The sequence below is a fragment of the Chionomys nivalis genome, chromosome 9 (assembly GCF_950005125.1).
Source record: "Chionomys nivalis chromosome 9, mChiNiv1.1, whole genome shotgun sequence".
Lineage (NCBI taxonomy): Eukaryota > Metazoa > Chordata > Mammalia > Rodentia > Cricetidae > Chionomys > Chionomys nivalis.
Window position 1 is genome coordinate 69498794 of NC_080094.1, and position 26999 is coordinate 69525792.

A 26999-nucleotide genomic window follows, 5' to 3' on the forward strand; every position below is an offset into this window, starting at 1 on the left:
TGACTCAGATTGTTAAATTGTACATCTTTACTAATTTAAAGCATTTAATTATTTTCAAATTGTATCATTACCTACCAATTTAGCCCAACATAGTGGTGAACACCTTTAATCCCAGCACTGGGGAGACACAGGAAAGTAGAGCCCTTCAAGTTCAAGGCAGTCTGATCTATACAACAAGTGCCAGGCCAGCCAGGACTACATGATGAGCCTAGTCTACTAAAACTGAAAAATGAATTATTTGTGGGTGTTAGCTTTTGATGGAGGAAGGTCACTGGCTAATAAAGAAACTGCTTGGCCCTCATAGGTTAGAACATAGGTGGGTGGAGTAAACAGAACAGAATGCTGGGAGGAAGAGGAAGTGAGCTCAGATTCAGGGCAGCTCCTCTCAGAGACAGACGCCATGCAGCTCATCGCCAGGGCAGATGCGATGAAGTTCCGACCCAGGATGGACGTAGGCTAGAATCTTCCTGGTAAGGGCACCTCAAGGTGCTACACACATGAATAGAAATGGGCCAGGCAGTGTTTAATAGAATATAGTTTGTGTGTCATTATTTTGGGGCATAAGCTAGCCAGGCAACCAGGAGCTGGGGCGGCAGGAACACAGCCAGCAGCTCCCACTACAAGCTTTGAATCTGTAAGTATGTGTTTTTTCCTCCACTCAAAACTCAGAGATCTATGTGAAAGAGGAGCTGGAACAATTGTGAGCCAGAGGTGATGAATAAAAGGAGACAATGTTTTCCATACACAACAGGGCTGACACACACAAATGCACAGAATCTGCACAAATTCAAACAAGACAAAATCACAACATAATGGTTTTGTGTTTGTTTAAAAAAAAGAATATGAAGTTGAGTCGGTAGAAAATAGGGGATTTGATAGAAGTTGGAAGAAGGGAAAGAGTATGACCTAAATATATTGTATATAACATCTTAAAATAAATAAAAGTGTGTAGCACCACCTGTGGCAAGAAAAATAAATGAATACATGTGTTTCATTTGAAATACCCAGAGATCAGAAAATTAGATCTTTCAAGGAAAGGAAGAAAGAACACAGTGAGATAGAAGGAGAAAGTGGGATAATGGAGCAGAGAGGATTAAACAGGTTGGTGGTGTGGGAAGTCCTTCTGTATATGTGTTGCTTTGATTGGTTAATGAACAAAACTGCTTTGGCCTATGACAGGGCAGAATAGAGTAAGGTGGGAATTCTAAGCAGATAGAGAAGGAAAAAGGCAGAGTCAGAGAGACACCATGTAGTCGCTGAAGGAGAAAGACATTCACTGGAGCCCACTGGAACCTTGCCAGTGAGGCACCTCAAGGTGATATACAGATTAATAGAGATGGATTAATTTAAGATGTAAGAGCTAGCTAGAAATATGCATAAGCTAATAGGCCAAGCAGTGTTTTAATTAATATAGTTTCTGTGTGATTATTTTGGGTCAGGGTGACCTGGAAATGAACAAGCAGTCTCTGCCTACAGGTTGGGAGATGGGAGGGCAGGTAGAGTAGGGAACACAGGGAGGGGTAACTAAGACTAAAGACTTCTGAAAAAGTCATATGAAAACTACTTCAGAAAAAAAAAAACTTTCTAAAATATAAATATATGCATCTGTATATATAAAAGGAGTTTATGGAGTTACCCTATAGCAGGACAATAATGCCTCAACTAGAAATCACAGGCTAACAAAAATCTGATGTCTGAAATGGGTTACTCCTATTGTAGTTGTTGGCTAGTGAAGTCCCATAGATTTCCCCAACTATTGCAAGCTCTCCAGAACTTAATGAAAAGACCCTCTTGGTGAAGATACCACATACCTGAGTCACAGAACACGAAGAAATCAAACTGCTATTGACCTGAAAGCTTCATCCCTTGCCTAAACCATGGCAATCTTTCACAGTGCTAAGTACACTACCAGAGGAAAAATTAAGCATCAATTTTACCCACCTATGAAATCTATGAGCTAAAATAATGACCAACCTGACAAGATATGCCCACCAGTACAGTAGTGGCATGAATGTCATGGGAGTATCCAACCCCTTTCTAGGGTTTTAGGCCACTTCCCAAGATAGAACCCATACCTGGCCATTATTGAGACCAAAAACATATGGCTAGAAAGATCATATGCCACACTCGGGAGGCAGAGGCAGGTGGATCTCTGTGAGTTTGAGGACAGCCTGGTCTACAAGAGCTAGTTCCAGGACAGGCTCCAAAGCTACAGAGAAATCCTGTCTTGAAAAACCAAAATAAATAAATAAATGAAAGAAAGAAAGAAAGAAAGAAAGAAAGAAAGAAAGAAAGAAAGAAAGAAAGAAAGAGAAAAAAATGAAAGGTCATATACCATAGGGGACAACCTACTGCCATTAATTAACAAAAGGAACATAGTATTAAACCTACTCCTAATGACATTGCTATACCCATAAATTACTACATCTTTCAAAAGTCATTAGAAAGACTTCTTTTTTGGATGAGATGGCAATTAACATGAGACCCATAGTAGATAAGCTGCAAAGAATAAGAGACTGCAGTATGAAATATTCTTTTACACTGTGGGAATATATGTTTTCTGTGATTGGTTTAATAAAGAACCTGACTGGCCAACATCTGGACAGGATAAGGTTAGGGGAAGAGCCAAACAGAAAATGCTGGGAAGAATAAGAGTAGAATCAGAAGAGTAGGGAGCAGACGCAGAGAGAAGCAAGATGAACATGCTGTACTGAGAAAAGGTGCCAAGTCACATGGCAAGCATAGATAAAAATATAGGTTAATTGAAAATGTAAGAGTTAGCTAGTAATAAGCCTGAGCATTTATATAATATTAAGCCTCTGTGTAGTTACTTAGGAGCAGCTTGTAGGACAGAAACTTCAGCCTACACTGCCAAGTGTTCAGACCTAAATGGGACCTCTATAACACAGAAAATGGAAAAGAAAGACTGTAAGAGTAGAGGCAGTAGATGACAACAGCAAAACTGTTTTCCAGATATAAAATGAATTCACAGTAGTTGTAAAAGCATATACAAGACCTATGCAAGCTCAAGCTTGACAAAAATTCAGCATATAAAGAGTAGTAGTCATGAAATCCTATGCCTAGATAATGAACTATAGCTTCCAGGAGAGAGAGAGAGAAAGTTAGTTTTCCTTAATGGTGTGGCATCTCATAGATGGAACACACTCCAGTTGGTGGCCACACATACAAGCATATATAGAGGGGCTAGAGAAATGGCTCAGCAGTTAGAGCACTGATTACTCTTCCAGAGGACATAGGTTCAATTCCCAGTACCCACATGATTGATCACAGCTGTCTGTATCTTCAGTTCCAGGGGATCTGATTCTTTCTTCACTGTGGGAAGCAGGCACACATGTACACACATACATGCAGGCAAACATTCATACAGTAAAATAAAATAGTAAATAAATTTTTAACTAAAATATATGAAATTATTAAATAATTATCAAAAACATGTATTAAAATTGGGCATGGTGGCTCACATTTTTAATCTCAGCACTTGGAAGGCAGGCAATTTCTGTGAACCATCTCAAAAAAATAATAAACATATTTTTAAAAAACTTAAGTTTGATCTCTAGCGCGCACACACACACGTGCACGCACGCACACAAATGATATGCACATACACACTAACTGAATACATGCACTGTTCTTTTACTAACCTTAAATATAGCAAAGGTTTCTTTGATTGAGACAGGATCTTATGTAGCCAATGCCAGCCTCAAACTCACTATGTAGCCCAAGATGACCTTGAATTTCTGACCTCTTGACTCTATCTCCCTGGGATTAACTACTTGAACTACCACACATGCTGTTAATGGATGTTGGAGATCAAACCCAGTCCTCCTCAGAAGACAGTTAAAGAGTTATGAATTTCAATCTGCAAATAACAAACAAAATATAACGTTTGAAACATAAAGCATGAAGTTTTAGTGTCTTGAAGTTGTTTCACTTAGGAAAGTTAACATTTTACATTTATCAAGACATGTTTTTATAAAGATTACTTTATAAATTACTTTGCAGGATTTCTTCTTTAAACACATTTTTGTTACACTAATAGATAACTTTTATATAAATCATTATATAAGATATTACACTAATAGGTAACTTAAATAGCATGAAATTTATAATAGTAAATTTCAATAATTTAAAACTTAGAACAAAGTTTATAATGTTTCAGCTTTTTTTTCTCACTTGTAGCTTATTTTCAGAACAGGAGTGTTGGTTCACTTGTCTAGAAGATGAGATTTTGCAAATGTTAAAAGAAATAGTAGCTAGGTGGTGGTGGCACACACCTTTAATCCCAGCACTCAGGAGGCAGAGGCAGACGGATCTCTGTGAGTTTGAGGCCACCCTGGTCTACAAAGCAAGTTCCAGGACAGCATGGACACAGAGAAACCCTGTCTCAAAACGCAAAACAAACAAAATACTTGGAGATGTGACTTGGTAGTTAAGAGCACCTGCTCTTCTAAAGGCCCTGAGTTCAATTCCCAGCAACTACATGGTGGATCATGACCATTTATAATGGGATATGATGCCCTCTTCTGACATAAAAGCATACATGCAGACAGATTTATATAAAATAAATCTTTAAAAATTGGTAAGTTTTAAAATTAAAAAAAGAAAAGAAATACTAACAACAAAGTACCTAAGAGAGTGACTGATCAATAATGAACATTAGATGAGAGCAAAAACAAACCGAAACAAAGCCAAGCAAATAAAACCAGATTACTACTACAGTGGCTTTTGTTCATTTCCTCTTTCCAGAAGCAGCTGCAGTCTACCCTACAACAGAGTTAACAATACGGTTTCAGACTTAGATCAGCACAATCCCAGAAGAGAATGCTTTTGAAGTTTTGCATTATAAAGCTATCTTGCTGTCTTAGGGTTTCTATTGCTATAATAAAAACACTGTCTTAGTTAGGGCTAATATCGCTGTGGTAAAACTCCAGGACTGAAACTCACAGATTACAATCCTCTGCTGGAAAGGGGAACAGCAACCAAATCCCACAGCAGGAAAAGAGGCCAGACACACGCTTTTAATCAGCATAAGAGGCCACGCCCAAGTGGGCGGGTAACTTAAAGACTACTGGTGGTAGGAATTCCTACAGCACATGACCAAAAGCAACTTGGGTAGGAAAGGGTTTATTGCACTTATATTTCCACATAACAGTTCATCATTGAAGACAAGGAACTTAAATATGGCAGATATATGGAGGCAGAAGCAGACGCAGAGGCTGTGAACATATGTTGCTTTCTGGCTTTCTTTCATGGCTTGCTCAGTCTGTTTTTTTTTTTTTTTTTTTTTTTTTTTTTTTTTGGTTTTTCGAGACAGGGTTTCTCTGTGGCTTTGGAGCCTGTCCTGGAACTAGCTCTGTAGACCAGGCTGGTCTCGAACTCACAGAGATCCGCCTGCCTCTGCCTCCCGAGTGCTGGGATTAAAGGCGTGCGCCACCACGCCCGGCTCAGTCTGTTTTCTTATAGAACCCAGGGTCACCAGTCCAGGGATGGCACCACTCACAATAGGCTGGGCCTTCCTACATCCATCACTAATTAAGAAAATGTCCTACCGGCTTGTCTACAGCTGGATCTTATGAAAGCATTTTCTCAATTGAGGTTCCGTCTTTTCAGATGACTCTAGCTTGTGTCAATCTGACATAAAATTAGCCAGCACACATACCATGACCAAAAGCAGCTTGAGGAAAGAGTTTATCAAATTTTCTAGGCTTTAGTCCAGAGAAATCCAGACAGGACATGATGGCAGGAACCTGGAAGCAGGAACTAAGGCAGAGGCCAGGAAGGACAGCTGCTTATCGGCTTGCTCTCTCTAGCTTGCTCAAATTCTCATACCATCCAGAACTATCTGCCCAGGGGTGGCACCCTGGGTAAATGGACCCTCCCAAATCTATCAAAACAATGCCCTACAGACCTGCCTACAGTCCAGTCTCAATTAAGATGCCTTATTCTCAGATGGCCTCAGCGGTGTCAAGGGAACAGAAAAACTAGCCAACATACCTGTTAAAGCCAGTACGTTTTACAAATACTAGCCACACATACACATACATACCTTCTGAGCTGAGTTTGATCCCCAGAACCCAAGTAGAAAAGGAAGAAGAGAACCAACTCCACAACTCCTATTTTTTCTTTATAAATAGGAGGTTGTTCGGGAGTCTTGAAAGAAAAAAGAAACTGGAAAAATCAAAGCTTTCTATTTAAAACCTTAAGAGGGGCTCACCCTTCTCATGCGCAGCTCCTCCACTGCTTCGAGTAAACTTGTTCTGAAATCCAGGAGCTGAATAGAAGCCATTGTCTCTAAGGAACTCTGAAGCGTGAAGGTAGATGATGAGGATTTGGTGCTATCCTCCATGTTAATTTTTATTTCATTTCCTGCAATTCAAAAAGATTACTTATGTTTTTCTAGAAAATCCACAGCTACCATAAAAAGACGTTACCCCATAATCCTCCAAGTTCAACACTAAATAATAATGTTGCTATCCCTCATACTCCAATATTTATAGAAAGACACTCGGCAGCACGGGCTTCATTCTACTTCTCATGCTTGAGGGTTTTTCTTGTACCTGCGTACCCTTTAAGACTACACTTTCTAGCCGGGCGATGGTGGCGCACGCCTTTAATCCCAGCACTCGGGAGGCAGAGGCAGGCGGATCTCTGTGAGTTCGAGACCAGCCTGGTCTACAGAGCTAGTTCCAGGACAGGCTCCAAAACCACAGAGAAACCCTATCTCGAAAAACCAAAAAAAAAAAAGACTACACTTTCTGACCCTACACACCAAACTTGTGAAGGCTGGGTTCCTAATATTGACCCTTCACCAGAGACTTGATGCCATGCATTCTCTTTCTGAACTTTGCTTTCACATGAAGCTACTTTGCAAAGGTAGTGTTCACAGTCTGACATGATTATAAGCTCAAAAGCAGTTGCACAGATAAGCACAAGGGAGTCCTATGAACCAGACATCTCCAGTATCATTGAGACATCTTCAGTATTACCATCCTGTATAACAATGATGCAATATTTAAAATGTATGTCTGATATTAGTACAATCCATACATACAGTTGTACAGTGATACATGGATTTATTTGTGTGTGTATATATATATTTACACACATTTATTGTGCACATTTATTGCTGCTGATATCACAATCAAAATGCAGAATCCTATCATTATCACAGGCCCCTTTGTTCCCACATTCCCTTCTCCCAGTCTTCTATAACAGTTACCTTAATTTTAATTTCAGATACATTTGTTAAGTGAAAGAAACTTCAAACTATTAACACAGTTTTAAATGTTTCTACACTGGTAATGTTCTGAAGAAACTTGAAGAAGCAAATAAAGTTCCTCCTTTTATCCTGAGAAGTCAAACAATTTTCACACAGAGTTTTTCCAGGACCATAAACAGCACACAAAGTTAACGAGGAGAAGAAAGATGTATGGCATTATAGGAACCAGCAAAGAAAGGCGAGTGACAAGAGAAGCAGATATGCACTTCATTAGCATATAATTACTATGTTTAAAGAAATAAGGCCAGTCTTGAAATTATCAAACAGCATGGTGTTGTTAAGACAGGGTCTCCCTAGGTTGACCTCCCTCTTCCAATACTCCTAACTCAGCCTCTCATCGATTATAAGTATGTGCCACTGGCAGACTTTTTAATTCATTGAAATCTCTATTATCTAAGATACATAATTTAAAAAAAAACAGATAACTGGTATGTTTGAAGTAGACTGGCCACAATTAGTAAATAAAAAAATCAACACAGTTATCACAGTGAAGTGACCCAAAATAATGTGAAAAAAATCTTAAAAATCAACCACAGGAAAAAAGATTGATACTCTCAGAGTATTAGCACTTAGAGTGATAATAAGTGTTCTAGTTTGCTTTCTGTTGCTGTGATAAACACCACGACCAAAAGCAATTTGGTGAGAAAAGAATTTATCTCAGTTTACACAATACAGTCCATCATGGAGAGAAGTCAAAGCAGGAATTCAAGGCAGGAGCCTGGAGGTGGGAACTAAAGCAGAGACCATGGAGTAATCCTGCAAACTGACTGGCTCATCTACCTTCCCTATACAACTTGCCCAGGGGTGGCCAGTAAGCTAGGCTCTCCCCAACCCCATCAGCAATCAAGAGAATTCCCCACAGATATGTTCACAGGCCTATCTGATAAAGGCAATTCCTCAGTTGAGGTTTCCTCTTCCCAGGTATGTCAAGTTGACAACCATGTTCTGAGAGATCAAAAGTAAAATTACAAAGAGAGAACAGAAATAAATTAACCAGATACTAGAAAGAGACAAATGTTAATGATGCAAAAAAATTAAATATTTTTAAAACCGACAAACATTTAGGTAGACTTATCAAGATTCAGATGGCAAAAACTCAAGGATGAATGAGGGCATGTTGCTGATGCCGCCTGCTGCCTGAGTCCTACTGTTCTGCATGAACAAAGCTGTGGAGACAGGAAGAGGTGAAGAGGCTCTTCTAGTTTGGCAGCCCTAGACCCCTGACGACCCATGACCCAGGAGCTAGACCAGCATCCTTGAGGTTTACTTCAGGTCTGAGAGTCAGAGACCTAAACTACTGGTTTAGAAGCCAGTGAGTTACTGCTCTGGATCCTCAGCTAGACGCTTACTGCCCTGGCCTTTAACCACAGTGTCGCTGCCACTTGCCAGCTGTTGCCATTACCACCTTCCAATAGCAGTGAGCAGCAACAGCAGATAGTGACTGCAGTGTTACAATCCCTGGGAAAGCCTGGGTGTTGGGACTCTCAGCTACTACAGTGGCAACAGTTACAGCTCTCTTTTCTACAGTGTCAGAACTACTGCCTTTGACTGCAGCTAATGCTATAGCTCTCAAGTCTTGGGTTTCAGGACCTTTGGCTCTTAAAGCTTGGCATTATCTCTGAAATTCTTCCAGCAACTGGAACCCGCAATCTGCCCTGGCATCTCTGTTCCTCACTGTTTCTTCCCCTACTCATCTATGCTCTAACCACCACGGCTACTGCTGCCACCACCACCCCTCCTGCCACCACCACTCTCCTGCGCCACAACTACTCCTACAGCCACAACTACCGCCTACACAGCTTCTAAGTTACCAACTCAGCCTGCTCTACTAATGATAAAGATCAAAGGAGACAAACCCACTTAAGAAAATCCTTTTAATGGAGCTAGTATACACCACCAGAAGGCCACACAAGACAGTAGTACCAGGACGCCTTGAAAAGAAAGTCAAGGAGTCTGCTTATGTAGCCAGCAAAGGGGTGAGTGGCAGGGGAATTTTGCACCAGTCATTCCATGCCCCTTCATGCAAATAGAGGATCGTGTTTGCCCCCATTATAGATCTTCTGCTGGGTCACCATGGAAAGAACTTCCACATTGGCCTGGATGAAAATGACTTCGAATTAGGAGTGCACTGAGGCTGGCAATGGCAAAAAGACTGGCCCAAGCTGTTTGAACAGTTGTAGTGCCTTCTGGAGTCACATACTGCGTAGCTTACTGAATACACCCAAAGAGTATTCAAAGCAGCTGCCATGAGGGAGGTCTGAACAACTGGTAAAAAGGAGCTGCTTTGTTGCGCATCCTGCAATCAAGGCAGAGAGGCACCATACCAAACTATGGTCCATCAACTGTCACCTAGGTAGCCAATCAGCCCTCAACATCTGAGCTGTTTAGTGAAAAAAAAATTAAAATGGATGTTGATTAACATTAATACTACCTAAACAGTATTGAAACTGCTCTGCTCTGCTCGGAGTCAAATGGGAGAAATGAATCATTTCATCACATTACTATGGAAAAGAATGTTAGCCACAAATGAGGTATTATGAATAAATGGGACAATTCCTCAAAGCAGATAAACTTCCCAACTGACTCAAGACAAAAATCAACATAAACCTTTCATGAGTAAGGAGACAGAATTAGTGTTAGAAAATTTCTCACAAAATAAAAAGCTCAGGACCAGATTCTTTACTGGTAAATTTTACCAAAAATTTAAAGAATAAATACACAAAACTTTCTGGATAACAATATAAAAGAAAACACACTACTAATTCATTTTGCAAAGCCAATATCATCTTCATACTGAAACAAGACAAATATTTCACAGGGAAGTAAAACCATAAACCAAAAGTCCTTAGGAATAAGAACATGTAAATGCTCAATAAAATTTTACCACATACACAAAAGGAATTACACATCATAACCAAGTAGGGCTTATCCTAGGAATACAAGGTTGTTTTAATATGCTAAAAAAATCTTTCAGTGTAATAAACCATATTGATGGGATAAGGAAAAGAACAATAGGATCATCTTAATAAATGCAAGAAAAGTATTTAACAAAGTCCAATACCTTCTCATGATAAAATTCCCAACAAAGTAAGGACAGACGAGAATGCCAGCCTAATAGAGGGAATCTATGAAGAACTCACAGGGCAGCAGGTGTTTGTGATCTGAATGTGAAATGCTGCCCACAGACTCTCGTGTTGGAATGCTTAGTTCCCAGCTGTGATACTGTTGGGATGAATCTGTGGAACCTTTGGGAGGTAGAACCTAGCTGCATGATGAGGGTTACTGTGGGATGGGTCTTGAGGATCACAAGCCAACCTTGCTTTCCGGTTAACGACATGTAAAAATGAATACCTGCTACAAGTTCCTGCCACCACAAACGGAGCCTAGCTGTCTCCATCTGAGAGACCATTCCCACCATGATGGACAGAATCTTCTCACACCAAAAGTTGAAATAAATCTTTCCTTCTGTAAAGTTATTTCTTGTCAGCTATTTTGGTCACAACAATAATAAATGCAGTTAAAAAACTACTGAATTGCTAAAGGCTTAGAATTTTCCATTTAAGAAATGAACAAGAACACCATAAAGGTATTTGGTTTTGCAGACTGGATTTATCAAAATTTCAAATGTTTGTACTTTGAAGAATATAATAAAGATAATCTATGAAGTAAAAAAAATATTTGCAAAGCATATATTTGACAAAAACCTTTTTTTCTTTTTTTCTTTCTTTATTTATTTATTAAAGATTTCTGCCTCCTCCCCGCCACCGCCTCCCATTTCCCTCCCCCTCTCCCAGTCAACTCCCCCTCCCTCAGCAGCCGGAAGAGCAGTCAGGGTTCCCTGCCTTGTGGGAAGTCCAAGGATCTCCCACCTCCTTCCAGGTCTAGTAAGGTGAGCATCCAAACAGCCTAGGCTCCCACAAGCCAGTACATGCAGTAGGATCAAAACCCAGTGCCATTGTTCTTGACTTCTCAGCAGCCCTCGTCCGCTATGTTCAGCAAGTCCGGTTAGAGTACTACTCTGCAGTAACAAACAATGACTTCTTGAATTTTGCATGCAAATGGACGGAAATAGAAAACACAATCCTGAGTGTGGTAAGCCAGACCCAAAAAGAGGAACATGGTATGTACTCACTCATAATGGGTTTCTAGCCATAAATAAAGGACATTGAGCCTATAATTCGTAATCCTAGAGAAGCTAAATAAGAAGGTGAACCCAAAGAAAAACATATAGTTATCCTCCTGGATATTAACCTTCATCAGGCGTTGAAAGGAGACAGAGACAGAGACACACATTGGAGCACTGGACTGAAATCTCAAGGTCCAAATGAGGAGCAGAAGGAGAGAGAGCACGAGCAAGGAACTCAGGACCGCGAGGGGTGCACCCACACACTGAGACAATGGGGATGCTCTATCGGGAACTCACCAAGGCCAGCTGCCCTGGGTCAAAAAAAAGCATGGGATAAAACCGGACAAAAAAACTTTTACACTGAAAATATAATAGCTTACTATGATTAAACAGTAAAAAGACAAAACAGCCATGAGATTAGAATAAAATTTTTTCCAAAGCATATGTGTTTATGTGTGTGCATAAGTGTACATGTGGCAAGTATCATGAAATATATTTACTATCATTACTAATTAAGAGATAAAAATCAAAACCACAAAGAGATACATTTCAGAAGTATTAAGATAAAACAGCTGAATAAATTTTAAAAAGAGAGAGAGAGAGAGATGTGTAGCTCAGTAGCAGAGTACTTACCTAGCATGTGTAAAGCCCTGGATTCACCCCAAACCCCTCTTCCCAAGGCATCCCCAATGCATGAACATGTGAGCACGCACACACACATACAAAACAGACATTAACAAGTACTGGCAAGACAAGGAAAACTTATCACTTACATTACTGGTGGGATTATAAAATCATTAAGCTACTCTGAAAAACAGTTTGGCAGTTCCTCAAAAGGTTAAACATGGAGCTACAAGATAACCAGCATTCTACCCCTAGGTGTAAGTCCAGTAAAAACAGAAATCCCCATCAAAACAACTGTGCATGAGTGTTCATCACAGCATCCGTCACAGTAAGTAAGAAGTAGAGACAACTCAAATGTCCACCAACTGATGGATGGGTAAACAAAGTGACAATGCAGCATGTCTATATCGTAGGCCAGTATGGGCCATAAAAAAGAATAAAATATTGTTACATGCTATAGGATGTATGAGCCTAAACAACATTATGCTCAGTAAAAGAAACCAAACACAAAAGGCCACATGTTATTTGATTGCATTTACATGAAGCATCTGGAGTTGGCAAATCTATACAGACAGGAATAGGTAAGTGGTTGCCAGGTATGAGGGAAGACAGGGAATAAGTAGTAAGGGCTCGGCTTCTCTTTGAGATAACAGAATGCTCTGGAATTTGGTAGTGGTGGTGGTAGTTGCACAACTTTCAGAATTTGCTACAAAACTACTGGTCTGTATGTTTTAAAAGTGTGAATTTCACAGAATTACAATTCTGTTTTAGGAAAGTATGTTTAAGGTTTAAAAAAAGAGAAAGAGGCAAAAGAGAAGACTCAGAGGCTAAGAGCACCTGCTGTTCTCGCAGAGGACCTGGGTTCAGATTTCAGCACACACATACTGGTTCACAACCATCTGTAACTCCAGTTCTAGAGGATCCAACACTCTCCTGACTTCTGCCAGCACCAAGCACACTCACTATGCACAGACATACATGAAGGCAAAACACTTATATGCACAAAATAAGATATTTTTAAGTGAATGAAAAAAGAAAGGAAAGCCGGGCGGTAGTGGCGCACGCCTTTAATCCCAGCACCCTGGAGGCAGAGGCAGGCGGATCTCTGGGAGTTCGAGGCCAGCCTGGTCTACAAGAGCTAGTTCCAGGACAGGCTCCAAAACCACAGAGAAACCCTGTCTCAAAAAAACAAAAAAAAAAAGGAAATTGTAAAAGACCTTTTTTAAAACAGGGTGTCACTATGTGGCCCCTGTCAGCTTGGAATTACTAGAGATATACTGACCTCTGCCTCCCAAGTGCTGGGATTAAAGACATTCACCACCACCATATCTAGCTAAAAATGACATTTTCATGAGGAAAGAATGCACATTTTTTTCAGAGAAAATGAAACAGAAAATTTGACAGAACTTCACAAAAGAATTTTAAAATAATGAACCCTATCTGAGATGAAAGTTTGAAACATTATATAAGAAGAATAAAAATGAGCTGGATGGTGTGGTGCACATCTTTAACCCCAGCACTCAGGACGCAGAGGTGGATGGAAGCTAGCCTAGTCCACAAAGCAAGTTCCAGGACAGCCAAGACTGTTACACAGAGAAACCCTGTCAAAAAAAAAAAAGAAGAAGAAGAAGAAGAGGAGAAGGAGGAAGAGGAAGAATGATGGCAAATATGTCAGAAAACTTACCTCTGATTTATAAAATGACAACAGAACTGTGTGAAGGTAAAATAAAGAGAATGAAGGGTGTGACAGAAGCTTGTAAAAACCCAAAGAGAAATAAAAGAAATATAACTACAATATTATACAAAAATAATAATGTTTTGATTAACTTCAGTCAGTATATACATCGTAGGAATATAATCAATAGAGATACATTTTGTTCTAGTTATATTAAATGTCCAGAATAGGCAAACTCATAGACATAGATTGCAGATCAATGGTTGCTTAGGGCAAGCAAGGTGGGAGGGGTATTATGAGGGATTCAGGACTGACTACCAATGGGTGTAAGGTTTCCTTGAAGGAAATGTTCTAGAACTGATTGTGATGACCATTGTACAACTGTGAATGTACTAAAAATAACCAACTTACACACTCTGAATGAACTATGCAGCACAGAAAATCTACCTCAATAAAGCTGGGGCCATTTTTTTTTCTTTTTTAATGGAAGCATGCAGTGAAAAAAATCAACGGAAACACTGAGAAAAGGCTGATCGGGTAACAAAACTAGAACTCACGAGGGGTTTCTCCCTCCAACGTTTTCTCTCAGGCCTTTCATCTTCTCCAGAGAATTCCCATTTTCTTGAAGTGAAAGAGAGGGAAAAGGGCAGTGTACACTCCGACAGATGCATGAAAGCTCGGATGTAAGGTTTCCAAAGTTCAGTGAGATTTCTACTCAGTTTTCATTTTCATCCCCAAGAGATATCATCTGTCATAAGCAGTATGCGTTTGTCACTACTACCACAATTATTTTTTTTTCAGAGCACCAACTTCCATCTCTTTGGGTCAGGAAACCTGAAAAGATTCACATAATATAGATTTTCAATAAAATTGCCTTATTATGAGCAAATCTTATCCATGCCTTTCAGAAGACTCGGTGTTTCCAAGAGTCAAGCCGACTTCCAAACTTGAAGACAATCATACTACTCTTCTACCTACTTTCTGGAAATTACAAACACATCCATGGGTTTTGTTTTGTTCTGTTCTGTTTCTGTTTTTGCCTTCATTTTAATTCTGTGCATTGGTAGTCTGCCTACTTGTATGTTTGTGAACCACATGTATGCAGTGCTGGTGGAGGTCAGAGAGAGCACCGGATCCTTAGTACTGGAGTTACAGATGCATGTAAGCTGCCATGTGGGCTCTGGAAATAGAACTTAGGTCCTCTGGAAGAGTAGCCAGTGTTCTTAACCACTGAACAATCTCTCCAGCCCCTCTAGCAAAAACTTTCAATCACCTCTTGCCCCCTCTTGTCTATGAGTTGGAATACTTTAACCATTACAACAAGTGTGGCGGAGAAATTGAATGTGGTTAGTTCACTATGTCTAACCTAGAATTTCAAATAAGACTGCAAAACCAGTTTCCTATTTGATCACAAAGACATGAGTGTGTGTAGAATGACACTCTAAATGAGAGTGGTCCTCAAACAATACAAAGATGACAAGCATGGTGGTTCATGGCTTTAATCCCAGCACTCAGGAGGCACAGTCAGGTAGATCTTTGAATTAGACCCAGCCTGGTCTACATTGGGAGACCCTGTATAAACAAATGTTTTTAAGTGAGTAGGACAATGAGATAGCTCAGTGGGTAAAGACACCAACAATTCTGATGACTTCAGTTTGATCCCCAGGATCATTTAAGCTGTGTGTATGTGTGTGTATACATATATATATTCATATATATGTATGTATGCATATAAAACTTCTATAATGAAAGGAAAACTTTGTTGTAGCTTTAAGTTGAAGCACAACCCTTAGAGATATACAAAAATCAATTTAGTTGAAAGTAATATTTCTATGAAAAAAATCACCAGAATGGTTTAAAACATATCAGTAATATTCATGTTTTATAAATCTTTAATTACATGCCAATGTAACCATGTATATAGATAGTATATATACAAGATCAAAATGTAAAATACATTTCTTACTATGGATCACTGTCAAAAAATATTTTATGGGTTTAAAGAGATGGCTCAGTGGTTAAGAACACAGGCTGCTCTTCCAGAGGACCTGGGTTCAATTCCCAGCACCCACATGGAAGTTCACAACTGCCTGTAACTCCAGTTCCAAGAGACCCAATAACCTCACACAGACATAGTTGCAGGGAAAACATCACTGTACATACAATAAAAATAATAAAAAAATGTTTTATGGGGGCCTAGAGAAATGGCCCAACAATTAAAAGTACTTGTTGCTCTTGCAAAAGACCTGTGTTCAATTCCCAACATCTACATGGTGATTCACAGTCATCCATCACCCCAGTTCTACCTGATCCAACATGTATGCACATGGTGCATATATACACATACAAGCAAAATATTCCAAGTAAAGTGAATAAATCTGAATTTTTTAGAATGTTTTATAATGTTACAGGTAGCATTATACAGTAAGAAATATACCAGTTTCGAAATTTGTGATACAAAATTTCTTTTTAAGTTTTTTGTTTTTGTTTGTTTTGTTTTTCAAGACAGGGTTTCTCTGTATAGCCCTGGCTGTCCTGGAACTTGATCTGTAGACCAGGCTGGCCTTGAACTCAGAACTCAAAGATCCAGCTGCCTCTACCTCCTGAGAGCTGGGATTAAAGGTATACATCACTACCACTCGGCTAAGTATTTAAAACATGCCTCTTTTAGAGTCCTCTAACAATATCCACAACATATATGGCTGTTGTCTTCTTACTGGCTGTGTCAGCTCTGTGTGTTTCAGCATACTCATCTACATAAAATCTATGTAATAACGATAGTGCTTTCACAATGTGAGGATTAAGCAGGGTAATATATATAAAGTCCTAGTTTATAGTAAATGTTCAAAAGCCACTGAAGAAACAACCAGAGCTGTGATGTAGCTCAATGGTAGAGCACTTGATCAGACTGTATTATGCCCTGGGTTTACTCTTCAGGACTGAAAAAAAAAGAGAATGCTTATGAGTACAAGATACATCACTTTTGGCTCTTCACAGATCAAGATAGTCTCATGTTTCAATTACAGAATTTATAACAGGAATTTCTGAAAATATATATGCTTCCTTATATGAAACAACAATACAAAAGTAGCTATTAGGCCGGGCGGTGGTGGCGCACGCTTTTAATCCCAGCACTCGGGAGGCAGAGGCAGGCGGATCTCTGTGAGTTCGAGACCAGCCTGGTCTACAAGAGCTAGTTCCAGGACAGGCTCCAAAAACCACAGAGAAACCCTGTCTCGAAAAAAGTAAAAACACAAAAACAAAAAAAAAAAAAAGTAGCCATTAAAAACTGATGATTATTTTAACATTTGATTCAAACTGTTACTAATTTACTCTTATAAGTAGTCCATTTATTTACAGGAATTTACTATAACAAATGTATTATCCATAATGATAATAAATAATTGTTTAGCATAGTAACACATACATACATTCTTCATAGCCATTATAAATACTTTCTTATTAAAATTATTGTGAGCCAGGTATGGTGGTGCACACTTCTACTCCCATTAAGTGAAGCACTTAGGAGGCAGAGGCAGACAGATTCCTGTGAGTTTGAGTCCAGTTTGGTCTAAATAGAGTTCCAAGCCAACCAGTGTGATGTAGAAATACCTTGCCTCAAAAAACATAAAAATTTATAAAAAAAATTAACTTTGTAAAGTAAAACCAATTTATGATAAAACTCTTCGAGTACTACTGCAGTGCTCAGTATTTCACTGATCTTATAGATGAAGAGCACCTCGGGTTTTAAGAAGGTTTTCAAAAGCCCATAATATAAATTTATATTTTGCTGAAATTTAAGAGCTATAAAGGCTTTTCTATCTTTGAAGGTATTTATTAAAAATTACACCTTAAATACTCTACAGTGAAAGTAAGTTAGCCTAGAATCCTGATAGGGGTCAGAGTAATAACACAAAATGGACAAATGACACTGTCATTCTACTTAAATTATTTAAGTTATTTAATTTGACCTGTAGATAGTCTCTTGTCTTCTCATCATGCCTGACTTTTAAGTGGGAGGTCTTCATTCATGATGATCCTTTAATGGAAGCAAAGCTTTCTCCATTTAACCCATGCTGTTATCAATCATGTACAGGGATAAATGAGCCTGTAAGATTTTGCCAGTATCACAAATGACACTGTGACCTGAGGCCAACATCTTTATTTGCTTCTCCAGTGATTCACTTCAACAGATATTAACCAATTTTATAATCCATGAAAGGCAAAATTAAAGGACACCATCCATAAAACAGAATAATTCCTATCAGCAACAAAGCGATGTGTGTATTATCTTATAAATTATATGGCCACACAGTGTGGAAATGTAATGAAGTCAAGATGGTAATAACCAAATGCCTAGGGCAAGTGCTAATATGCATTTAATCACACAGCATGAAACCGTTTGTCACGACAGTTGAAAGTGTGTGTACATAAACTACATGAGTCACGTCCTATTGTTATACTCTAACGGCATCAATTTCACACTATCGTTTCACATAATAACAATAAGTAGGCTTTGATATTAACTAAAACTTTCAAAAATAAAACAAAATTGTCAATAATTTCTTCATAAATGTAAGAAACAACTTGATTCTTCAATAACTAAAACGTTTTTTCCCAAAAATTCTTTGCTAAACAATGATCACTTCTAGATTTCTAATGTGTGTCCAAAGCTGGTTGGATCACACTTCCTTTCATTGTTAGGAACAACACATTTAGGACTTAAACTTATTATCAATTCCATCTGATAAATATACCTCCTGTATAAGTAATTGCTAAAGTTGTATTTAACTACAAAATATAGATCATATTTGTCACAAAAAGTGAATCCTGGTGCAAAACTAGCCACTTGTCACACATAAACTGGTGTGATGTGTACACTGAAAAAGATTAATAAAAATTATAAACTGATTTAAAAAGACAAACACTAATTATCTAATACCATATTGGCAACAAGACTCACTGGGAGTCTCCTGTCTACCAAGCCCTCTGTAATCTTATAGTATTGTAAATACCACATTTCTAAAGGGTCCCTCTACAAGCAAAGAGCTGAGAGGTCCTTTATGGAACTGGTTGTATTCACACTTAACACATTCTCTCCTATATTTTCAATAGTTGCCTTAGCCATTATTCTGTAATTTTTTTAATCAGTGACCAGGTCTTACTCACTTTTGTATTCTCACTTCATCAAATACAATGATTTACAAAAGGCAGACATTTAATTAGTACCTGGAAAGCTGCATGATACACTGGACAGAAAAGATCATTCATATCCTTTGGAAAAGCTAGTAATGGACATTAGGAAGCCATGATTCAAAGAAAGGCAGCATATGCAATCAGAGTGATTCTAAGATAAATGGTTTTCCAACAGACAGGTTGGGTTGCTTTTGTTTTGTTGTTTGTTTGATTGGTTGGTTTTTCAAGACAGGATTTCTCTGTGTAACAGCCCTGGCTGTCCTGGACCTGGAACTCAATCTGTATACCAGGCTGGCCTCATACAGATCCGCCTGCCTCTGCCTCCCTAGCACTGGGATTAAAGGCATGTGCTAATACCACCCAGCCGGGGGTTTTGTTTTGTTTTTTTGGCTGTTTTTGTTTGTTTGGTTGGTTGTTGGTTGGTTGGTTTGGTTTGGCTTGGTTTTAGTGTGTGTGTGGGGCGGGGGTTAGTTTTTAATGCATTTTATTTTATGTGTGAGTGACTACATGCATGTTTGTGCTCCACATGCATGCCTGGTGCTTGTAGAGGGACCCTTTAGAAATGTGGTATTTACAATACTATAAGATTACAGAGGGCTTGGTAGACAGGAGACTCCCAGTGAGGCATCAGACTCCCTGGAGCTGTGATTCCAGGCAGTTTTGAAATGCCTGTTTTGGATAGTGAGAACTGAGCCCAGGTCCTTTGCAAAGCTATAATAAGTGCTCTTATCTACTAAGCCATCTCTCCAGCCCCCAAATAATTGTTTTTAAAGGTATTATAAAGCTTTTTTAAAAAATCTAGAAAGGACGTTACAAAACAAATAATTATACAATAAAAAAATATGGAAGAATATCTATAGAGAGACTTTTATTTTATTTTGTGAAGATGGGCCCATTCTGTACTGCTTAGGCTGGTCCTGAAGTCCGGGCTCAAGTGACTGTCCTGTCTCTACTTCTCAAGTAGTTAGAACTACAGGCAGCATGCTACCATACCTGGCTAGATTTGTTTTTCTGGTGATGATGGTGGCAGTGGTAGCATTAGAGGCTGAGCCCAAAGCCTCATTCATTATAGGCAGATATTCTACAAGTAAACTACACTTCTAGCTTTGTATTTTTTAAAAAAAGTCATACTTCATATGTATATAGATAATAGAGGAAAAATAGCATAATTCACTACATCTTTCTGCTTTAGAAATAAGTAACACAAATTTAAGTTGATGGCCTTTCCAGAAAGGTATTTACAATATGGATAATGAATATATTCCACTAAGTATAGCCTAAGATATGACAGGCATAAAACATCAGATGTGATATAAAAGACAGAGTGAGTGGGGCTTGGGGGTATACACCTTTAATCCTAGCACTTGGAAGGCAGAGACAGGTGAGTTTCAGAGTTCCAGGACAGCCAGGGCTATGTAGAAAGACTCTGTCAAAAAAAAAAAAAAAAAAAAACACCAACAAAACAAAAAGAGAGTAGGTAAACAAGTAAACAGAAGAAAGGTATTCTAAACACCCAAAGTCCCAGTGCCCACCTCAACCACCTCATCTATAAAGATGGCACACTAAGTTTGTTTGTGTGGCCATGAATCCGTGAATGTACTGTCTTGTAAAAACTAATTACAAATACAACAGCAAATCAGATTAGATGGAAAAAAAACTGTCACTCAAGATAGAAACTCTGGTTTTACAAACCTATGGAAAAAGAGACTTTAGACTACTAAGGATTTCAAGAAATAGTTCTTGGAGAAATATTTTCATACAGACATTAAACAGGAGGTACCAAATTTGTCTGGAGAATAGAAATGCAGTGTTAACTAACACAGATTTATCTGAAGAAGTCAAGGTCATTGATAATTATTTTTACAAAATGAGACTGAAGTGAGATACAAGGAGGAGGTTTAAGGTCGTAAGCAATCAAGAAAAGATAGAGCATAAAACCGAAAACTATTTCCATCTTGTAGAAGGAAACCAGTAAATATCACACAATTAAAAAACAGAAAGGAAAATAGTCAAAGAAGTAAGATACAGCAAATGTCCAGAGGACTTTTAGTGAATGCTGAGCTTTGTGGACAAAGGGAAATCTACTTTCCCTTCCTTAAGCGAGTAGGCAGGTAACAGTGAAATTCCAAAATGAATAGATTATAGGATTCAGGGTGACCATAGTCAGACTCAGTGCCATGCATCTACGGTCGCAGCTGCTTGGGAAGTTGGAAGACCATGAGCTTGAGGTCAGCCATGACAATGATTGTAAAATTTCAAAAACATGAACCTTAAAGCCTAAAGAAATAATACAAGCAGAAATACATCCAGGGACCAGAGATGGCTCAGAGCTGCTCTTTCAGAAGAACCAGGTTCAGTTCCCAGCACAAGCACAGGTAACTCCTGGAGTTCCAGGGGATTCAACAACCTGTTCTGGTCTCTGAGGACACCAGATATGCACAGGGTACATATATATACAGGCAAACAACCTTTCACATAAAAAAAAAAAACCATTTAAAAACAAGAACAGATTTAAAAGAATAGAAGTTGAGTCTAAAAGTTCCATCTTTCCAGAACCTACCACTCAGGAGACTGAGGCAGGGGGATTCTGAGTTCAAGACTAGCTACAAGGAGAATTTAGTTCAGGCCTGCCTGAACTGAATAGCAAAACTTGATCTTAAAATAAGAAAGCAGACAGACAGGCACTCAGACTTACTTTTTCCTCAAGGAATTCTAAAACAGAAACATAAGTACATATAAAATAAAATTGTAACAATTTGATCATATATGACAGCAAAGATCTGCAGGGAATATTACAGCAGCACAAGGAAGGAATATCAAAGCCAGCATTGGAAAATCAAGGATATCTTGGGAAGGTGAGACTTACAGAAGCAAGTGACTTCTAGGCCGAGGCTTCAAATCTAAAAAGTCAGAACATTAGTAAAATGAAAAATTAGGCAAGGTTATTTCAGAAGAGAAAAAAGAATAATTAAAGGCATAAATGGAAGAAATATTTTAAATAAGAAAATAAACAAAGTTGCCACAAAAAACAAAAATAAAACAAATGAAATTTTACATTTTTATGTATTTACTAAGATTTATCTTCATTTCTAATTATGTGTATATATGTATACGTCATGATTGTGTGGGTGCCTTTAGAGAACAGAAGAGTCACTGGACCCTCTGGAACCGGAGTTATAGGAAATTTTGAGTCTCCTGACATGGGTGCTAGGAACCAGACCCTGGTCCCCTGGAAGAGCAGCAAGTGCTCTTAACAGCTGAACTGCCCCTCCAGTCTTCCTAAGTGAACCTTTTCTAATGAATGCCTCACTTCTTGTTTTTCTAAGCTACACCTATGGTTCAGACCATGTCATTAGCATCTTACATATACACCCATTTTCTTAGGACCTATTCTATATAATTCTGTTTTGAGGGATAGAGAGATGGCTCAGCAGTTAAGACCACTAGCTGCTCTTCCAAAGAACCTGGGTTCAATTCCCAGCATCCACATGGCAGCTCACAACTGTCTATAACTCCAGTTCAGGGCTCTGACACCATCACACAGACATAGATGTAGGCAAAACTCCAATGATCATAAAAAAAAAAAAATTAAAAAATATCTTCTGTTCTTTATTAATTTATAATTTTGTCATAATGTTGTCTTTCATTAGCTATTTGTAAAATGTTCATTTAGTTCTAAGTGGAAAACAAATCGCGAAAACAGTAGGTATTTGATAAATATTTAAATTACTGTATTAGAAAAATCATAAAAGGACATTTTGAGTTTCTTGAAAGATTACTCTTTTCAGCAAGTTTTATGAGGGATAGAAAACCTGACAGAAACTTTAAAATGAACTAAACGTAAGTCTGAAGTGTGCAAAGATGTGAAGGAACTGAAAGCGTTCTCCGTGTGAGGATCATATGAACCGTGATATCGTGAGCTAAGGACTACAGATACTGCCACCTTCCTAGAACGGTATTGTGGGAATCTAGTCTGCAAACCTGTTCAAGTTCTTCATTTCACTATAGGCCTAAGTCGATTATACAGATTAAATTTCCAATAAATAATATAATTCTCATTTATCTGTTACCACAACTAACAGAAAATAATTTAGCAATCATAACATCATTCACTTCCTTCAACTATAGTCCTTTGCACATGTCCCAGTGTGCATTCCATTAATAAATTCATCACAAAATAAAATAGGGCCCTACAGTGGAGTAAAACTACAGAGAATGATCCCTTCATGAGTCAAGAAATCAGTGTAGGGGGCTGGAGAGAGGGCTCAGCGTTTACAAGCACTTGCTGCTCTTCCGGAGGACCTGGATTCAATTTCCAGCTCCAGCATGGTAGTTTACAGTTTGTAACTCCAGCTTCAAGGGGGATCTGACACCCTCTTCTGGCCTCTGTGGGTACTGCATGAACATGGTAGACATACATGCAGGCAAAACACACACACACACAAAATAAAAATAAATAAATGTCAAAAAAAATAATAAAAATAAATCAATGTTTTAGACCTTGACCAGGACTTCTTTTAATGGAGCAGTTGCCTATACATAAATAAAATAGAAAAGTATCTATTGTTCGTGCATTTTGGATGTGGTATAAGAAAAAAAAACAGCAATGTCCTAGAACACTTTATGGTTGCGGTATCTGCATGAATCATTTGGTCAGGTCATGGCACGGGAGAAGCTGTCAGCATATGAAATTCACTACTGTCAGATCAACAGCATCAGTGGGTTTAGGACTGGCAGAGCTCGACACTGGAAACACTATGCTGCCGCCTAGTGGGCATTATGATTTAAAAGCAAAACATCCATTAAACATTCTCAAGTCACGTAAACACACTTCATATGTTATCAAAGTATAAATCTGTTTTTTTTTTTCATAACCCATTAACCACCTTGGGCCAACCCATTAACTGACGAGTGTTGTCAATACACAAACGGGCGGAAGAACTGAAAAAGACTAGAGAGCGTGTTCCACCACACAGAGTTTGCTGATTTTGAGGCTCGTGATTCTTTTGCTTCTTGAGGTACAAAACAAAGATAGTCATAGACATTTGTCACAACTAAGGCAAAAGAGAAAATGACCGGAGATTAGCAAAGTCCAATTCTTCTTCCAAATGGACGACTCTCAATGGATTCCATATGCCCCAAATGAAAGGCGGCAATTATGCAGTTCCCATAAATTCTTTCACAGTTCACACTCAGTTTTTTTTTTTTTCTAAAATTCAACGTGAGGTAGAAGAGCAAGACAATGCAGGAATAATTTAGACCCATAATTAATTTCGGCATCTTAGGGATTAAGAAGACAGTAATTTTATTCCCAGAAAATTTTCATTTAAATCTGTCTGTAAAAAGCACACCTAAAGAATATTGTCAAGTCCCTGCATCCCGGGGCTAAGTCAGGAGGATAAAGAGTTAGACGTCATCCTGCACTAAAAATCAAGACCTTGACTCAAAACCCAAATTTTAACAGAAGAAAATTACTAGAAGAATAAAGAAAAAAAAAAAACCTAAACATTTCAAGGAAACCATACTTACATAATTTGGAGAGTTAGAATTTTTGCCCTATGCTTGGGCTATTCCGTAAATCCCGCCAATTCACTGAGTTATTACAATGTGACAAAACTCTGAGCAGCCGACCTTTTAAAAACTTTTTCACAAGAATGTCCAACATTCAACGTTGTATCCAAAAAGTAAATAGTAAAAAGCAAAACCCTAAAGCACACAGCACACGCGTCTCTCACTACACACAGGCATCAGCGCCGACCAGCAGACCCGCGGGCGGCGGCTGGCGGTGGAAGGTTCTAGACACACCTGACAGAGACTGGAGGCTGACGACCGACGGAACGCCCGATGTCCAGGGCAACCTTTCTAAGAACCCAGGGTGAAAATACCAGCGTCGCCTCCTAAACGGCCCAACAGCAACCAAGGGGTCCCGTTACCTCAGCGGAGACCGTGGGATCCGGGTCGCCCGCTCAGCATTTCCGGTTCATCTTTGCCCACCCAAAGGCGCTTCCGGTTTACAAGCCGCAACTGAGAATAATGGGCGTCCCCAAGGTCCTGCGACAAACTTTGTTAAACATTTAGTTTATTTCATTGTTTTGATACAAGCGCCTATGAAAAACATTAATAGGATGGTCTATGCTTCTCTTTAAACGTCCATTGCCTTTTGTATCTTTATTTAGGGGGTGAGGGCGAGGGAGGTGTTGAGACTGTCCCACTATGGCGTCTAGGCTGGCCTGGAACTCATGGAGATCCACCTGCCTCTGCACCCAAAGTGCTGGAATTAAAGGCATGTGCCACCACGCCCTGATAGTATCCATTTTAAACAGCCTTTGAAACGAGTAGAGAGAAAGGGGGAAAAAAAAAACCACTTTAATCCCAGCACTCAGGAGGCAGAGACAGGCGGATCCCTTGCATTTGCTGCCAGCCTGGTCTACAGAGTGAGTTCCAGGGTAGCTAGGGACACACAGAGAAACCCCGTCTTCAAACAACAAAAACAAACAAAAAAGGTGTTGCTTATTGGGAACAATGAAAAGCGTGAGAGTAGGAGTGGAGGCACTTTTCCATTTAAGACCTTACAATTTGGGGTGTTTGAATCTCATGAATGTGTTTCCATTCAAGACGACAATGTCACTTCGTGTGTGTGTGTGTGTGTGTGTGTGTGTGTGTGTGTGTGTGAAATATTAAATAGAAAAGGAAATGTAGGGACTGACAAGATGGTTCTGTAGACTGAGAAAACATGGAGGTGGAGGGGGTGGAGAAAAGAAGGGGAGAAAGAGACAAGAGTTTTGTTTTGCTTTTTTAAAAAGTTATACATATATATATATACTTATTAGATATATTGAAGCAAATGTCATTTTTTATAAGATGGGGAACGTGTTGGGAGATGGAAAGTGAATCCAGAAGGATCTGGAGGGGGTGGATATAATCAAAACATTATAGAATAGCCTCAAAGATTTTATAAAAGTATATATATTTAAATCGCAGTCAGAAAAAAATCTGATTTATTGCATTCATCTATAAAATTTCTATTTGTTCAAATGCTTTATTTTTAATTTTAAAGAAAAAGAAGTTTTATTCACACTGATGATTGCACCTGAAGGGGCCTCGGAGTCGATGCAGAACACACCCAGACACCAATTCTCAGCAAAAAGGAGATTCATTACCCTGGTGTGACCGAGGGAGGCGCGATGTCCTCTGGGTCAGATGGTAACAGCTGTCTCTGGGAAGCGCAGAAAGCACAGGCTAAGGTGAGCTGCTAAGTCCTCATTGGATGCGTGAGTCAGTGTAGCCAAGTAACAAATTCTGATTGCTGGGCCTTGGAGTTTAAGTCAGGCAGAAGGAAGTGGAATAGACCTTGGTGCTAGTTTTAGGTACCTAATCCAACCATTTAGCAAGGGAGAGGGAAGGGATGAAGGCACATTTGACATTCTCAGGCCTGTTAGAGAGTCCTTAAGCACCTAGTCTCTATTCTGACACCTAACAATATTGCACTATTGAGAACTCATTCAACATAAGTATTAATATAATATGTTCTAGGCCTACAGAGTTTGTCCATGCTACCAATATCTGAATGACAAGGTCTCTGAACTTAAATTTCTAACCATGCTATCAATAAAAACATATTTAGGAGTTGGAGAGATGACTCTGTGGTTAAGAAGGTCTGAGTTCAATTCCTAGCATCCATATCCAGTGGCTCACAACCAGATGTAATTTCGGTGCCAAGGAGATTCCATGCTTCGGACCTTCTCAGGTACCTGCACTCATACACGCATGTAATTTAAAAAAAAAAAAAAAATGGACTGAAGAGTTGGCTCAGTGGCAAAGAGTACTTGTTGCTCTTTCAAAGGACTGAAGTTCAATTCCCAGCATCCACATGGCTGCTCAAAGTTGTTAATTCCTCCAATCCCAGGAGACTCACTCTTCTGGCCTCAGTGGACATCAGACACGCATACAGTCCACCAACACACATGCAAACATTCATAACCCACAAAATAATAAAATAAATCTAAAATAAAATTCAAATAACCTGGAGCTGGAGTTACAGGTGGTTTAAGCCACCCAGCGTGGGTACTGGGAGATGA

At 39.0% G+C, this 26999-nt stretch overlaps 1 protein-coding gene across 1 annotated transcript in view; it reads right to left on the minus strand.

Annotated features, from left to right (window-relative positions):
- Ccdc73 (coiled-coil domain containing 73) overlaps nucleotides 1-6367 on the minus strand; it is a 114724-nt gene extending 108357 nt beyond the window's left edge. The window contains exon 1 of the mRNA XM_057781627.1: nucleotides 6236-6367. Within this exon, the coding sequence (XP_057637610.1) occupies nucleotides 6236-6367 (132 nt within the window). The remainder of the gene's footprint in view (nucleotides 1-6235) is intronic.
- Between the last annotated feature and the right edge of the window lie 20632 nt (nucleotides 6368-26999).